Raw genomic sequence first — 15,722 nt, 5'->3', positions numbered from 1 at the left:
TCGCAGCCAAGCAAGCAGCTGAATGGGTGCCGAGCTGCTCTAGGTGTGTGTGGAAGCCCTAGGAGAGGGGTTTAGTATTGCTTCCTGTTCTCTGCAGCTCTGTCGGAGGGCAAAGCTGGGGTCCTGGGCTTGCAGGGGAAGCAGCTGCTGGCCAGACGCCTGTGTTGGATGTTGCATCCTTTCCCATCTGCTCCTTGCCTGCTCTCAGCAGTTTCTGTGCGTGCCCACCAGAGAGCATCCCTGGCACAGGGCTGGTGTCTCCAGAGACGGAGCTGGGGATAGCAGGGCTGGGTGTGAGATCAAAGCCACCTTCCTTCACCCTTTCCAGCCCTGTTGCCTCGCCCAAACCTGAGCTGGGTGGAAGTTATAGCCCTGCTGTGTGTCCTGGGCGAGAGAAGCATCCCGCTGGCAGGAGGATGTGCTGCCATGTGGAGTCCTGGCTCTCCTGCAGCAAACACTGTCTGCAGGGAAGGACTGTGCTGGGGTTAGCAGGGAGGGTCTGCCCAACACACAAGGAGCAAGTAGGGGTTCAGGCAGCCTAAACTTCCAAAATTCATGTGGGTGGAAGTCCAGTGCATTATGGCAGTCTCCTGAGTAAGTGCACAGATAAGTATTTCTTTTAATGATCATTCATCTCCGTTTCTTTGCTTGAAAGTGGAATTGGGTGCCCTGGCACGGTCTTGTGTGTGAGATAAATACCTAGTGCTTGGTGTCTGGGGAAGGCAGAAACCCCTGCTTTCTGTGCACCTGCAGCCTTTGCAAGCATCACCTAAACTTCAGCACCAGCCTGAAGTCCTGGGGTGGGCAGAAAGGTTGGGGCTTAGAGGTGGGGTTCAGCTGTGCGATGTTAAATATCTCACCTCAGCTCTCCTTCTTAAGAGGCAGAGATGGGCAGGACAGCTCCTGCCCAGCACAGGGGGGCAGTCATCTCTGTCCCCATGCCCTGTGCTCAGCTGGAGCACATTCCTGCAGGTAGCTGTGGGTCAGGGACATGGCCCTGCTGAGCTGCGGCCCCAGTTCTTGTGAGATGGGCTTTGAAGGAAAGCTGAGGAACGAAACAACTCAGCTATTTTTATCCTTGCACCAGCCCGGGGATTTCAATTGACAGGATTAGTTATGAAGCCAATATTATGAGTTTAACTATGAGTGAAATAACACAACTTCTGTGGGAAGCGGAGTAAAAGAGGCAATTATGCAGTAGTTTAATAACAGCACTCTGCTGGCTGGGAAGCTGAAAACTTACAGTTGACAGTAATTAGATTTTTTTTTCATTCTTCCTGTTAAATAGCTACAAAAATTACAATAGAAATTAATCTGATTCACTCCTGTTCCGTGCTGTTTTCATCATCCAGTCCGTGCCCACTTGGCTTTCAGGTTATTTTTGTTCTATGTTTTTCTAGTCTTTGGTATTTCAGAAGTGCAGAAACAGTACTTGATGTTGAAGACATGGAAAACAACAAGAAAAAGCAGGCTGGGGGAGTGGGCAGTAACCCCATCAGAAATACAGGAGGTGTTTGGGTGGATGGTGAGGGCTTTCCAAAGGGAGTTGCCAGCAGTAGCAGCCAGACTTCTAACCAGTCATGCTTAGAGGGGTGGGAGATGCCTGGCAAAGAGCTGGGCTTAGACTAGTTTGGGCAAGGTCCTGTGTGGTCTCTGGGGTCTGCAGGGCCTCTTCTCTTCCTAGTCTTTGCTGCAGAGTGTGCTGGCAGCTCATCTCCCTGCTGTCTCCATCCCAAGTGATGCTCACCTGTCAGCTGCCCTGTTTTTGAGCACTGTCCTCTTCTTTTTCATGTATAGGTATGGCATGAGAAAAAACTTAATGCTCAAACCTTGAATTACTTTAGCAACTGTGTACTTCCAAAATTGCAGGGTGGAACTTGATGAGCCAGCAAATGTGTGACATTTCGGCTGCTTATGGTCGTAGCTTAAAAGTGCTGCGCAGCATGAAGGAAAGAGCTCTCAGGTTTGCTGTCATCGTTGAAAGCTCAGGATGGGATATTTGCTTGGAGGCTAAAAGTATTCTTCCTCGTGCTTTCATTTGTTTTATAATGCAAAAGAGCCAGGTATGATTAATGACATCCTGGTCCTGATGTTGTGAAGTGACACAGGATTGAACGTGGGGTTGGGCTTTGTAGCTCTGATGCCTGGCAGGATCTCTGACACGTGTAATAAATATTTTCTGCAGCAGCACACCCAACCTCACAGCAGAGCATCTCATTTCTTTTCCTCTGCTGTGGCGGGAGCAGCTCAGTTCAGCTTCACACTTGTGTTTTAGCTTTAAAACACTCTGGAGATGCCCAGATCCATTAGAGGGGCAAAGGCCACCTCCAGGTATGTTGCAACCCCATTTGCTTCTGCTTCTCCGCAGAAATACGCTGTGCTCTTGGCAGATGCAAATGTTCCAGATGGTATTGTGAAAAGTGCAAATTAGAGATTTGATTCCAGCTTATCTTCACTTTAATGAATCCTGTCCAGCTCTCTAGTAGAGCTGTTTTTTTAAGGTGCCTTTAAAATGCATGCCACCTTCTTTCTACTACCCCTAAATTTGCATTGGCTCATCCCTCTGTCACTGGGCAGAGCACTGCTGGGCACCGCAGCCTGCCATCCAACCTGTGTGCCTTCCAGCATGTCATTCTGCTGCTCGGACAGCCTGCAAAGGCTGGATATGATCCATCCATAAGGGTGTCCAGCTGTCCTGGTGCTGGGGCCAGGTGCCAGTTTGGGGACCTCACAGTAGGCTGAGTGGATGAGGTGATGAGTGGTTCATGGGGCTGCCAAGGTGTGCAAGGTCCTCTTGCAAAGCCATGGTGGAAGAGCCGGGAGGCTAAAAGGAGTCACCCTCTGGGTTGTCCCCTACCTGGACCTGAGTTTGGTTGGGGAGGTGAGGAGGGAAGAGCTGTCACCTCCTCCATTAACTCCATCTGGAATGGCACATGGGCTCCTGGCCGTGTGCTGTGCTGATGCTCACACGGTGCCCCAGTCACCACCCTGCATTAGCTTATTCCAGCATATTTCCATGTTACAAAATTAGATCCATTTTGCAAATTGCTGCTGCACTAGTAATTGAATTGAAGGGTGGTGGGTTTTTTGTTTTTCCACTTTTTTTTTTTTTTTTTTGCACTGGAGTAAATCAGGAATAAGTCAACAGAATCAAGCCCTCCGTGCTTTCAGCAACATGCTCATTTAAATTGGATGCAAGAGGGTGTCTGTGTTTACATTTGGCCTGCCAAGAATCTCTGTTTCAGAAACTGGCTTACATAATATGTCAAAATTGGTTTACTCATTAGCATTGCAAACAGCGTGAAACAAGGCGCAGATTGATAAACTCGCAGCAATATTTGCATCCAGAGCCGGGCGGCTCAGGGGGAGGGGAGGTTCATTAGGAAGCGTTCCATTTCCATGGGAAAAACAAACGGCCTCCAGTTAGATCTCAGACTTTGTTAATTTTCTGCCTTCCCAAATTTAAATAGAGGTTGAGAGGGACATGTGAAAAATCTCCGTTGGCAAACGGGCAGCCCCTGTGAGTATTCCCTGGGCTGGTGGGTTATCTGCAGCGGCTGCTTCAGGTATGTTTTCATTACAGCACAGCTGGGATGGAGGCTCTGATAGTGCTAATTAGGTCCTGCAAATGTGGCATGGGCACTGATGTAGCTGCCTGCTCCTGCTTTAGCCCAGCCAGGCAGGTGTGATGCAGCCACGGGCAGAGCTGAGGACCGTGGTGCTCTATGCTGAAAACCTTCCAGCTCAGGTTCTGCGTGGTGGGATGTGTGAAACAGGGCTGCTGGGGTGATATGAACACATGTACCAAGAGCAAAGCAGCACGGCAGTAAGAGGGTCTAAGTGTACCCTGTGGTACACTTAGCATGTGGGCTTTAGGCATCCTGTGCTGTGCTGGGGGATGTAAGAGGAGATGGCAAAGTGCAGCTGGGAGAAAAGCAGCCCTGTCTCATGCTGTCCTCCTGAGGATGCCTCCTAATTCTGCTTCTGTCCCAGTGGAGGAGGATTTTCTCACTGGGCTGCAGCCCTTGCTGTCACTGCATCCCTTCCAGCTGCTCTGGCCAGGAACCTTCTGCAGGCAGGGGCTGAGTCTCCTTAGACCCCGGAGTGGCGCAGCAAAGCTGGCAGAAATCTGCTGGATGTGTACAGCTCTGCAGTGGTATCTAAAGGAGTTTGGAGCTCAAATCCCATGAAGCATCTTAGTTTGCTCTGAAACTCCCAGCTTAATCAAAAGTGGAAAGCTCTGATACAGCACAGAGAGACATGTCCTAGCAGTGCTGACACTGGCAGAGCCTGGTTTTATGCTTGGCAATGTAAAGTGTCCCATCCAATATTTCAAATGAAGTTTTCCAAAGGAATCTAATAAAGCCAAAGCAAGCACCAGTGCTGCAGGGCCTGCTGCATCCCGAGGAGAGTTTTGCCATATCAGCAAGCACCAACGCATCTGCTGTCAGCAGTGTTAGACCTGATCCATTCATGGCGTGTCACGGTTTGGGATAAAAAAAAATAAAAAATCAAGCCTGGATCTCCTTCGATCACAGAGCCTGTGTTGCAGTGTTGTTTGAAGGAACTGTGGGACAGGATAGAGTATCACCTGCTGTCACCTGTCGTGCTCTGGTTAAACCTGCATCCTGCTCCCTTATGTTCTGTGCAGGTGGTACCCAGGTGGGCAGGTGTTTAAGAGGGCCAAGGTCTGGCAGCTCCCAAGGGCATCTCTGCAAAGCTATTTTAATGGATGTTTCTCGAGGTTTTCCAAAGATTTCAGTGAGTTTTTAAGTAGCAACAATAGTGTAGCTGTTGATAACCTAGGGGTGAGGTGGGGAGGGAAGATAAAGTGATCCCACCAGAGAAGGAGGAGGGGTGCTTGCATTTCACTTCTGGTCACGTCTTGCAGCAGGAGGCTGGTCTGTGTGAGATGCAGCGAGTTTCAGTGCCAGCTGTAGACCTGAGCACAATGCAGAAGACCGTGGTTGTCTGATCGGTGTGGCTGCGACTCAGGTGGGCAGCAGGCACAGCAGCAGGCAGATGCCTTCCCCTCCATTTGAACACACCAAGCTGTGGAGCAGCGCCTCAGCATCTCTCCCTGGAGAACTCCCTCGGCACCGTGATGTCTCCTCGCAGCGCTGGCTGGCAGCGAGCTGCCTCTGCTGGAGAGGCAGGGCCGTGGTGCCAGAAGGGACATCTGGCAGTGTGGCGATGTGGCTCCCACTCGTGGGAAACAGGCCCAGAGGTTTGGAGCTCGTCAGGGGCTGTGTGAGCATCCTCTGTGCCCGGGCTGTGAGCATCCAGTGCTGGGAGTGCCAGCCCCAACTGGACAAATTGAATGATCAGGAAATATCAGGTGCATTCAGTCCCTTTGCTTTGTATCTTTATGCTTTTCCCTGTGAATTCCAGCTCTCCTGGCACAATCTAAATTCCAAACTGCTATGGAAAAGTGAGTGTGCTCAGATTTTGCTCTGCAGAGAACTGTTGTCACCCAGCAGGTGTTTCTGTATGCCAGCGTGTAACTTCTGTCTCCAAATAAAAGAGAAAGTTCACATTGTGTTTCATCTATTAAGTCACATGCGTTTGTTGCAGAGTCTGGAAAAGAGGGCAAAACAGTGATAAACCCAGCGCTGGTGGGGAAAAAAAATAGCATGGAGTGTGATTCACAGTCTCACTTACACAAAACACCGCTGGGGCAATGGGCTTGTGATGGGAGCCGGGCTCCTTGCAAAGGGAAGGAGCCATGGAGCTGTCTTGTGCCAAGGTCTGAAACCTGGTGAGGGGTCTGCAGGGATGGGCTGTGGGGTCCTTGTGGCTCGGTGCAGGGGCAGCAGGTGTGGCAGCATCCTAAGGACCCAGTGTGCAGCTGCCAGAGATGAGTGCTGCTGGCAAGCAGATGCCTGCGTGTCGGAGGCAGTGAGCTAAGCTCCTGCTGTGCTCTCCTCCTCCTCCTGGAAAACAGGGGCCCAGTGAAGGTTTTCTTTGGGTAAATTAATAGTGCACAACTTTTCCCGTTTGGTAGAAGGGAACCTGTGGGTTCCCCCTAGGTTTTCTGTGACACTGAAGAAGTGGAAAAAGCCCGAGGTTGAGGGAGATGCTCTGGATGTCCAGTTCTGTGAGGGCAGAGGAGAAGCTCAGTGCACGTTACAGTAAATGCGACCTGAAAGGTCTGATCCCCTTTCTGGGTGGGTTCCTTGCTGGAGCTGCAGGCAGCTGTCTGAGAGGCAGTGAGAAGCACGGCAGTGGGGTCTGCAAAACACAGCAAAGAGCCCCCAACCTGCAAGTGTCCGGTTTGGAGGCTCTTTAGGCTGAGCCCAACTTCAGCCCAGTGATGGTGAGGTGCTCCTTCCCCCAGAGCGTGCACGCAGAACAAAGCTGAATGCATGCACCGTGGGGAGGACAGGGCTGCATCTCAGCACGCCGTGGTGGTACCTGCACCACAACAAAGCAATCAGCCTCTTGCCACGGGGAAAGTATTAGATTTCTCCACTTAGGCTGTGTGTAGTCATTGTCTAATAATATGACCATTTTGCTATCCCTCCGCAAATAAGGCTGAGGCTGCTGCCTGATTGGTATATCAGCTCACTTTCTCTCAGCATTGATTTTCTTGCTCTCCTTATTTGCTTCATAAAAAGAGAGGCAAGGAGCTGGTGCTCGCTCCCTCCCTCCCTCCCTCTCTCTCTCCCTCTCCACTGCGAGAAGCTTTTGGGAGCCTTTATTTTTAGTATGAGACAAACCTTGCTTTATTTCAGGAGACGCAAGTTGGATTATAAATCCTTTTGTAAATGTGTATGGTGATATTTGCTCCGGTAAGTTATATGCATATCTATTTATTTGTGTAACTGTGCTGTTTGGGGGGAGAAGTGTTTTTTTTTAAGGAATTGCAAAGCCCACCAAATTGTTTTTAGCTTTGGTTTCTTTGTACTCTCATGCTGAGCCCAACTGTTCCATGGTTTTTAGATACATTGAAATATTTTTGGTTTGTATTTTGCATTGCAGGGGGGGGTGTCTGCTTTGAAAACTTGTTTTGCACTTCATTTTACAGCAGAAATGTGGAGAGTGAGGATTAAAGGAATGTTAAACATAACATTTGTCATGTTTCTTCTGGCACTTTTAACCAAAGGCTCCTCAAAAATAATGCAGCAATATTTGGTACAGAAAAGTCAGTGAAAGCTATTTCATATCGATCAACCTGAAGCATGAATATCTGACTGCACATTACCTTGGAGGGATCAATCTGAAGTGCGGCAGGTGGGCAGCAACGTGCTCCTCACCAAAACCTATTACTGAAATAAAGAAAATCTTTAAAGTAATTAAGAGCATAGCGTTCTTTTCAGAGTGTAACATCGTTAATGTAGGTCAATAGACTGTTGCTCTGACTTTCTGCTCCCTGCCTCTGCTTTGTACAGCTCAGCAGCCTCATTCCGCCGTGCTCTCGGCTAACTTGGAGACCTCTTTGTTACCTGTAAATAACAGCGAGGTGCAGTTATTTCTCTCTCCCCATCATAGCTCACTGTGTGCTTTCCAGGCAATGCCAGACAGTGATTGCAATGGTGTGGCTGAGGAAAACAAGATGTATAGCTGTAACACCTCCAGACTGCATGATAAATATTTGAATTCGCTGCTTTATATTCATTAATTTATCGGCACTTTGATTCTTTCATACTTGAATCATATCCCTGGGAGTCGATCACGTCGGTGCTTCACAAGTCTTTAAAAACTCCACTACCTGGAGCTGCTGTGAGAACAGGCTCGAGTATTTACCTGCTCGGAAAATTCACACACCCTACCCGGAATAATCCACCTACTCTCATGATACCAGGGCATGCTAATAGATGGTTGAAGTGTGCTCCAGTAAGGCTGTAACTGGCTTTATTAAGCCTAGAAGAGAAGGTAAGGATGTGCCTGGCAGCACAGGCTGAACTCTTCCAGAGCGAAATTTCAAATTGGCAATAACTGCTTAGTCATTTGAAGCTACTTTTGGGCAAGCTTAATTGTTCCGATGTTTTTTTCTCCAAATGGAGGAGTTGCACTCGCCTTCCCACCTGTGTTCACAGCAGCTGCAGGCAGCACTGGGGGCTCTGCCCCCTCTGCAGCCAGCTCCTGAGCCCCACTGGGGGCTGCGCGGTGGCTGCTGGAGCAGGGAGCCCATCCCTGGGGCTCCGCTTCCCACCCCAAAATGGGATGAATGTGTGCCCAGTTCATTTTTTTTTTCAGTTTTCACATGATTTCTATTTTGTAAGCACTGTGTGCATTTATACTGCATAGCTTCCCATAAGCATGTGTGCTCAGCACAGTGTTAGAGGACAAGGTGCGTAACCATAATTATCATTTTCCCAATCTAATCTTTTTTCCCAGTCGTTTAATCTCTCAGGTGCGGAGGGCATGAGCGAGCAGCACATACCTCTCACACTTTCTAAGCATAATCCTGCCTGCCTGAGGATTGCTTTAAGCATTTCCAGCTTTGCCGAGCCCGATGTATGTGGCTCAGCGCAGTAAGCTCCAGGTGAGCAGGAAGGTGGCCGAGGAGCACGTTTGGGTGCCCCTGGAGGGGAAGGGGCTGCCTGACATGAGCCGAGGAGCATGGTTCCTGCCTCCAGCCCTGCAGAACAAAAGGGCTGGGGTTTCTGTGCTGCGTAACTTGTCATAGCAGGGGTGCCAGACTTCCCTGAAAGCTAGGCGTGCTGTGGTTAATTAAGAAGATGGTTCAGCTTGTCTTTATAGATGTGAAGCAGGAAAAGTGGCCAGGGCTGGTTGGCGTGACTGCAGGCAGGGCAGGGCTCACCCTCGCCAGCAGCCAAAGGGGTGGAAGGCCCTTTGTGAGCAATGTGGTTATGTCCACCGCTACAAGGCTTTTCCTTGGCAGAGGAGCTTGTGGCTGAGCAGAAATGATCCCTCTAACCCCCACATGCTTTTTCTACAGGATATGACCAAGACAAACTTGGGGAGACAGCAGAGCTTGCTTACTCCCTATGTTGTACATACAAACGTCTTCCATGCTCGTGGTTTTCTGTCACCTTTTGCCCATCCTGGCACTGCAACATGTAGTCCTCCCCCACCTCTTCCTCCTCTTGTCCCCGGAGCAGCCCGTGCCACCTGCTCTTGACCGTGGTCAAAGAGCTTCACACAGCTCCAGGGCTGAAACCACGAGAGCTGTGCCAGTGGGGTGGAGGAGCTGCTGCGTCTTTCTGGCAGGTGCGTTAGGGTTTGGAAGGAGTTATAAATGTTATTTTAGGGGAGCTAAAATGTTATTTTAGGGCAGGCATCTTGGGGAGGTGCTTCTCCTCTGAGACCTGTCTCGTTGGCTGTGTGGCACCTATCAGCTCAATCAGTTCCTAGAGAAATTCCTTAGGCTCTTAAAAGATTGATTTCTTAAATATCTCCTCCTGGATGCCAGATATTCTTTTTTTAGCCAAGTCCTTGGAAGACTTAATGAATACTTTCCTCACCTCTGTTAATCCCTTTCCGATCAATAGGTGCTCCATGGGGGGAAAGGTATTTGTGTTGATATTGGATAGCAGCTGCCTGTCACTGCTGGTGATGGCAGGTGGCGTTTTATTTGTCACGTCATTCTTGATTAAGGGTTCTTGTACAATTATATGACCATTTTTTTTCAGAAAATATTTCCCTGTATGTAGGATGACAGATGGCAACTTGACCCAGAGGTTGGTCTTTCTTGATTTTGCCTTTGGGCTCTCTTTCCTTCAGCAAGCTGAACACAAGTCCTTTCAGAGAGCAGCGTGGTGCCCCTCATTGATGCAGCGTGGCTGTGTGGTGGGCTGGGGGCTGGGGGAGAGGCTGGGGTCCTGCAGGGGCAGCATGGTACAGCACTTGTTCAGTTGTTGTTTCATTCGGTGTCTGGTGCAGGTGGGGAGGGGGCTGACTCCTGCTAGTCAAACCAAACCCTTGGTTTGCAAAGTGGTGATGGTCCTTCACCTGAGAGGATGCTCAGAGCCCTTGAGCCCACGATAAAAATCCTGTTTGTTTTGGTGTCTGGTGTCGGAGACGTGGCAATACTGTGAAAGTCCTCAGCCTTCCTCTCCTGTCATGTCCAACTATTATTTTGGAGGGAAAAAAGGGAAAATGAGAAAGATGTGCTGACCCCTTCTGTGCATACAGGGGAAGAGACAGGTGATCAGCATGGGGTTCTGTATCTGCAGTGTATCCCTTTCCTTTCCTTTCCTTTCCTTTCCTTTCCTTTCCTTTCCTTTCCTTTCCTTTCCTTTCCTTTCCTTTCCTTTCCTTTCCTTTCCTTTCCTTTCCTTTCCTTTCCTTTCCTTTCCTTTCCTTTCCTTTCCTTTCCTTTCCTTTCCTTTCCTTTCCTTTCCTTTCCTTTCCTTTCCTTTCCTTTCCTTTCCTTTCCTTTCCTTTCCTTTCCTTTCCTTTCCTTTCCTTTCCTTTCCTTTCCTTTCCTTTCCTTTCCTTTCCTTTCCTTTCCTTTCCTTTCCTTTCCTTTCCTTTCCTTTCCTTTCCTTTCCTTTCCTTTCCTTTCCATCCCACCACCTGAAGGACCACGCCACAGCTCATCTCTCACCAAACTTCCCCAGCACCCTGGCAAAGCAAATGTGCTGCAGCAGGCTCGAAAGCTGTAAACATATGGGCACTAACAACAGATTAACTGAGTGATTTAGTCTAAGGGGCCTGGTAGATTACCATAAAATGTATCTTAATTAGAAAAGCAATCAAACTTGCACAGAGGCAATGAGGACAAAACATCCCTGTTGGCAGCAGTGAGTGCTCTGTCCCCCAGGCCAGGGGATGGGGTTGTTGATGGATAAGCCTCGTGCCCACAGTGAGGGTTTTGCTGCTGTTTGCCCACTTTGGCTATGGGTGGAGGATGCCTCTGTGCTGAATTATTTGTTCTCATACCCATGAGAGCATCCAGCAAGCTGCTCGGAATGAGGCCAGTGGTGAACTTGGACTCCTTTGGCAGCAACAACAAAGCAGAGGCTGCTGAAGGTGAAAGAACAGAGCATTTGCACATTTTTCTTAAAAATGTGTGCAATTACCCGGAGATATTTGAGTGTTTGCCATGTATAGCACAGCTAGTCCCAGATAAAGGACTGGGGCTTCTAAGTGCTACCATAACACAAATAATTAATAAGTCTATCTCCCTCACTGTGCCCTCTTCTTCCTAGTGAACATGACCATAATTAGCTTTTACCTGATCCTGAATTTATAGCATGTTCAATTGCTTTTTGCATTTTCTGCTTGTGTTTTCTTTGCTTCCTTATTTTATCGGCCCTGGTTTTATTCCACAGGCCTGAATCTGCAGATGTAAAAGCTGGATAATCATCTCCAGCAGTGCAGGTATAAAGATTGCTACAGCCAAAACCATATTGATGCATTTGGGTTTTGAACAAGTGCCTGCTTTTTTCCGGGTTCTGGTAGGATTTGAAGTACATTGGGAAGTGGCACAGAAGATACACAGCAGCTGCTGGCAGTTGAAAGAAAAACATGCCTGATTATTTCCGAATTGCAAGTATTTTGAAACACAAAGGAAATGGGGAGCATTCAGGCAAGGGGGATGCCTGTTATCTTTTTTCTTGTGTGTTCAGAAACAGGTACAGCTGCAGATTTCAGGGAACACCAGTGAGAAGGCATGGAAAGAAAAAGAGGGAAGAAGTGTGGAGGAATATGGTCTGGGTGAGGATGGAGAGGAAACAGGGACAGCTTAAGCTGGCCAGATGAAGTGTGTCAAGAGCTAGTGAGATTTGGATTATTTATTTATTTATTTTCTTCCAATGTAAGGACACTGTTATTGCTGCTTCCTAAAAACATTAATGTTTAGGTGTTGCTCTTAGTGATCTAGTGTCAGGAAGGAGAGCAGTGCCATCTCTGGGGACAGCATAAGAGGAGTGGAGGCACAGAAGAGGGAAGGGAGCTTTTAATGTTGAAAACTCTTCTTGCTCAAAATGTTCCCTGTGAATTCCCAGAGCTCAACAAGGCAAGCGTTCATTTATAGCCCATCATTTTAATTATTAGAAAAGAAATTATTTTTTACCATGTGTGCTGATAGCTAGCCAGGAGCAAATTCTTCTTCCAGCCCTTTGCATAGAGGCGGGTGCTGAGGTCGGAGCTGGCGCTGATGGAATTTTCCACCCAAAATTGCTCTGAGATGAGGGGATGGGTCCTGCACAGGAGCCTGGTCACAGCTTGAGCCTTCCTCTGTTGCAAAGGGCACCGTAGGGAGGTTGGGTTGGAGCAAGAAGGGCACCTCTGTGATGGTCAGGACACCCACCAATGGTCTCGGTGGCCAGGACTGGCTGCACACACATATTGCCTGGAAAAGCAGCCGTGATTTCCTAAAGGAGAGCCTTGTTCCCAGTGGTCCTGCTCGTAAGGGTGTTGTGAGACTGAAAGACTGAAAAAAAAAACATCCAGCCATCATTTCAGAGAGCTCTGCTGGGGATGTGAGGAGGAAGTGAGGCCTCATTGCTTAGCAGTTTGAAAGCACTCTCAAATCCTCACGGGACAAAGCTGTTGCGCTGGATTATTTGTCCCAAGGGTTCTCTGGATGCCTTCCCAAACGAAATAATTCTCACCCATTTCCTTGGGTCTGCTTGAGAAATGAGACAGAGCCGAGTGCAGGCATGCATGCTGGCGGGGCGGCGGGTGGAGAGGGAGCAGATGACACCAAGTGGCTTCGCGGCAGCGCGGGGAGCCGAGAGGAAGCTGCTAATGGCCTCTGATGAGCACGGCCGTGATAATAATGAGGTTAATGCCCTTTCATTCACCCAGAAACATCTCAGCAAACGTATAATCCCTGCTAGTCAATGGGCAATCATTAGGTCATAAATAATACAGCGTGATTGAAGGACAGGCGCCTTTCCTGGAGTAATCATGTGGAGTTGCTCCTGACCCGGGGAGGGTTTCGCTGCAGCCCCCACGCTGCGCTGCGCTGCGGGCACCCGGCCGTCAGAGCATTTTCTGGTCAAAGGAGAGCTCCCACCTCTCGTTGCTGCTGCCGCATGTGGCAGGCTGTAATCAGAGCAGGAAGATGCTCCTCCGGCACTCAGGTCTGCCTGGCAGCTCTGGGGCGGGTGGAAAGAACAAAGATGCAAATTGGATAACGAAGTGATTACAGCAGACGGAGAAGGTGCCTTGTCCCAGGGCAGGTGGGATATCGTACAGCTACCGTGTATGATACTTTTTATGCAAGCTGCATGTATATTCCTCTGCCATCCAGTACTGCAGGAGGTATGGGACCATCATGGCTTTTGCTGAGCCCCTAAGGGACCCCCATTGAGGTGTCAGTGACATTAAGTTCTGGGGCACTTTTTCAGAGTGCTTCATGTGTGGACAGTGCTCAGCCATAAGCTAAATCCCCGTGTTTATTGGAGAGAGTAAATCCGACTTAGTAATGGTTTGGATCACACTCTGTGTGCAGTTATGTTATATGGTGGGCTGTTTTAAACCCAGATGTTTTTAAACCCACCAGGCAAGTGAGGAAATGAGCAACCGTCCAGCCTTTTTATTTTTATAATTAAATGTTTACACTCATTACACAGTAAATCCCACATAATCAGACTCTAAAGCCGAGAAAAAAAAAAAAAATCCATGTTTTCAACAGAGATCAGGGACAGAGTTGCATTCACACATGAACTCGAGCAGCCTGGGGGTGGCCACTCTTGGCGCTGGGGCTCCATGGCAGTGAACATCCCCGCCGAGAGCATCACAACTGCCTTCTTGTGCCAGCAGGCTGGAAAAGTCTTCAGGCCCAAAAAGGAGTGCACGTCTCCGCTGAAGTGGCATATGTCACAACATGAGTTATTCAGGGATTGCATGCACAAATTAAACAAATCTGTCTCTCTTTTGCTCCCACCTCCTTGAAAGAAGAGGGTAGGGAAGTGGAGTTAGGAAGTCAGCAGAGGAAGAGCTGTAACTTCCAGGCTACTGGGAGGGAAAGAACTGCGGGCTTTGGCTGTAGAGAGCTACAGCTCTGTGTGATCCATCCCCGGTGAAGGAGGTGCCCACCCACTAATTACTCAGGTACTCGTAAATCTGTCGGCAGTAAGTATCGGCACATTTAGTTTTGTGGTTTCCTTGCCGACCTGTCACTGCCCATGTGCAAAAGGCAATTTATACAATAAGGCTGCTAATAATAGTAATAGTAATAATGAAGCAGGTCCTTGTAGATGTCTTCAATTATCTCAAACCTTTGGCAAGTGGTTGGAGGGGCTGGAACAGCTTAACATCTCTGCCCTGCTTGTGTGAGTGGCTTTGTTCTCTGACAACTTTTCATTTCACCAAGTCCAAGAAGATGTCGAAATATGTCTTTATTTCTGCCAGTTAACTCTTCCCTGTGAGCTGCCAACCTTAGCATTAGCTTTCAACTTTATGGCTGACCCATTAAACACTGGATGAAACATCTCATCAGCTTGCATTACATTTTGAACTTAATAAATAGGAAAGGCATTACACAGATTCTGTCTGGCCATCTGGAGGAACAATGTTCTTTACCTCAACGAATGGCTATCTAATCCTCTCATATACTGTTGGGTTTTATTCCATTAAAATATAATGAGAAAAGACTACCATACCATTATGTGGCGGGCCTAAATGGGATTTTTAGAATAATCAATGAAAGATGAGTAAAAAAGATAAAGATTTTCTTCAAAGAAAAAGAGAGAAAATTGTCTCCTTGGGATTAAAGTATTGTGGAACTGAATTATTATAACATGATCCTCACTCACTAAAAATACCCAATTTCATTTCCATAAATCTTTCTATTAAGAATCAAATTAAGTATTATATTTTTTTTATTTTAAAAACACGAGGCATTAAGTGAAATGCTGTGCTTTAAACAGAGGATGCCACAGAGCCCCAGCCTGCTGCAGGGCTCCTGCCCAGTGGCACTGGGGACGGTTTCTGCAGGTGCCACCAAATCCAACCAGGGACTTGCTGCCACAAACGGCCCAGGGAAAAGCCCAGCCATGTGGAGATGTTTTGGAGCCTGCTGTGAGTGTCCTGTTGGCCTCAGGGACGAAGGACGGGGTGTTTTAGGTGATGTCTGTCCTCACCACACTGTGTGAGAGAGGCCTGGGTTGCTCAGCTCAGTGCAAAGCCAGGCAAAATTGTTGATGCAAGTATTTTCCTCCAACACAATTGTAGTTGTGTTTCTGTTCTGCTTTCAGAAGGCACTGGAAATGAAGCCTGCTACCCAAGTGAGAGCTATGAGTGCTTTGTGTGAGATCTGGACAAGCCGTGTGTGCCCGGCTTGTCCAGTGGTGACCCCAAAAGTCCTGTCCCAGCTGCCACCACATCCTGGAGGATGTGGGGTAGCTGCCTGAGCGGTCTTTCATCAATGTGCTAAAAATGAGGCAATGATGGGGCAATATCTGGGCAGAAATACAACATTCCCTGGATGGGGAACATGGGGTTCCTCCAGCCGCACACCCTGAGATGTTCCCTCATCCCCGGGCTCCTGGTCCAAACAAGCCAGGTCTGGGCAGGAACAAGCTTGCTTTTTGCAGTGCTGCTGTATATATCTAAGAGGGCACACTAAATCCTGGCAATTAGTGGACAATTGCTCTAGGCTTTATTTTTCAGCAGGAGGAGAATGTATTTCAGCTCGCTCCCTGGATAGTTGTTGGAGGAAAATGAGCCCTGCTAGTCATCGCCTCCCCCCCAGCGCTGCGTTGGCTGCAGTGCTATCCACCTCCAATTCATCAACCAGTCAAACTGATATAATTAGGAATCCCAAAGTCAATAATCTGATAATCTCCAGTGCACGAAGG

At 48.4% G+C, this 15,722-nt stretch overlaps 1 protein-coding gene across 2 annotated transcripts in view; it reads left to right on the top strand.

Annotated features, from left to right (window-relative positions):
* SYNPR (synaptoporin) overlaps positions 1-15,722 on the top strand; it is a 91,612-nt gene that overhangs the window by 48,224 nt on the left and 27,666 nt on the right. Inside the window, exon 1 of one of the 2 annotated variants that reach the window (XM_084530334.1) lies at positions 6,604-6,791. The exons of the other annotated variant lie outside the window; for it this stretch is intronic. Coding sequence (XP_084386460.1) covers positions 6,768-6,791 — 24 coding nt within the window. The 5' untranslated portion in view covers positions 6,604-6,767. Of the gene's footprint in view, positions 1-6,603; positions 6,792-15,722 lie in introns of those variants that run through there. 2 annotated transcript variants of the gene reach the window in all.

Source organism: Aythya ferina, assembly GCF_964211825.1.
Source record: "Aythya ferina genome assembly, chromosome: 10".
Lineage (NCBI taxonomy): Eukaryota > Metazoa > Chordata > Aves > Anseriformes > Anatidae > Aythya > Aythya ferina.
This window is presented reverse-complemented; position numbering and strand designations above follow the sequence as displayed.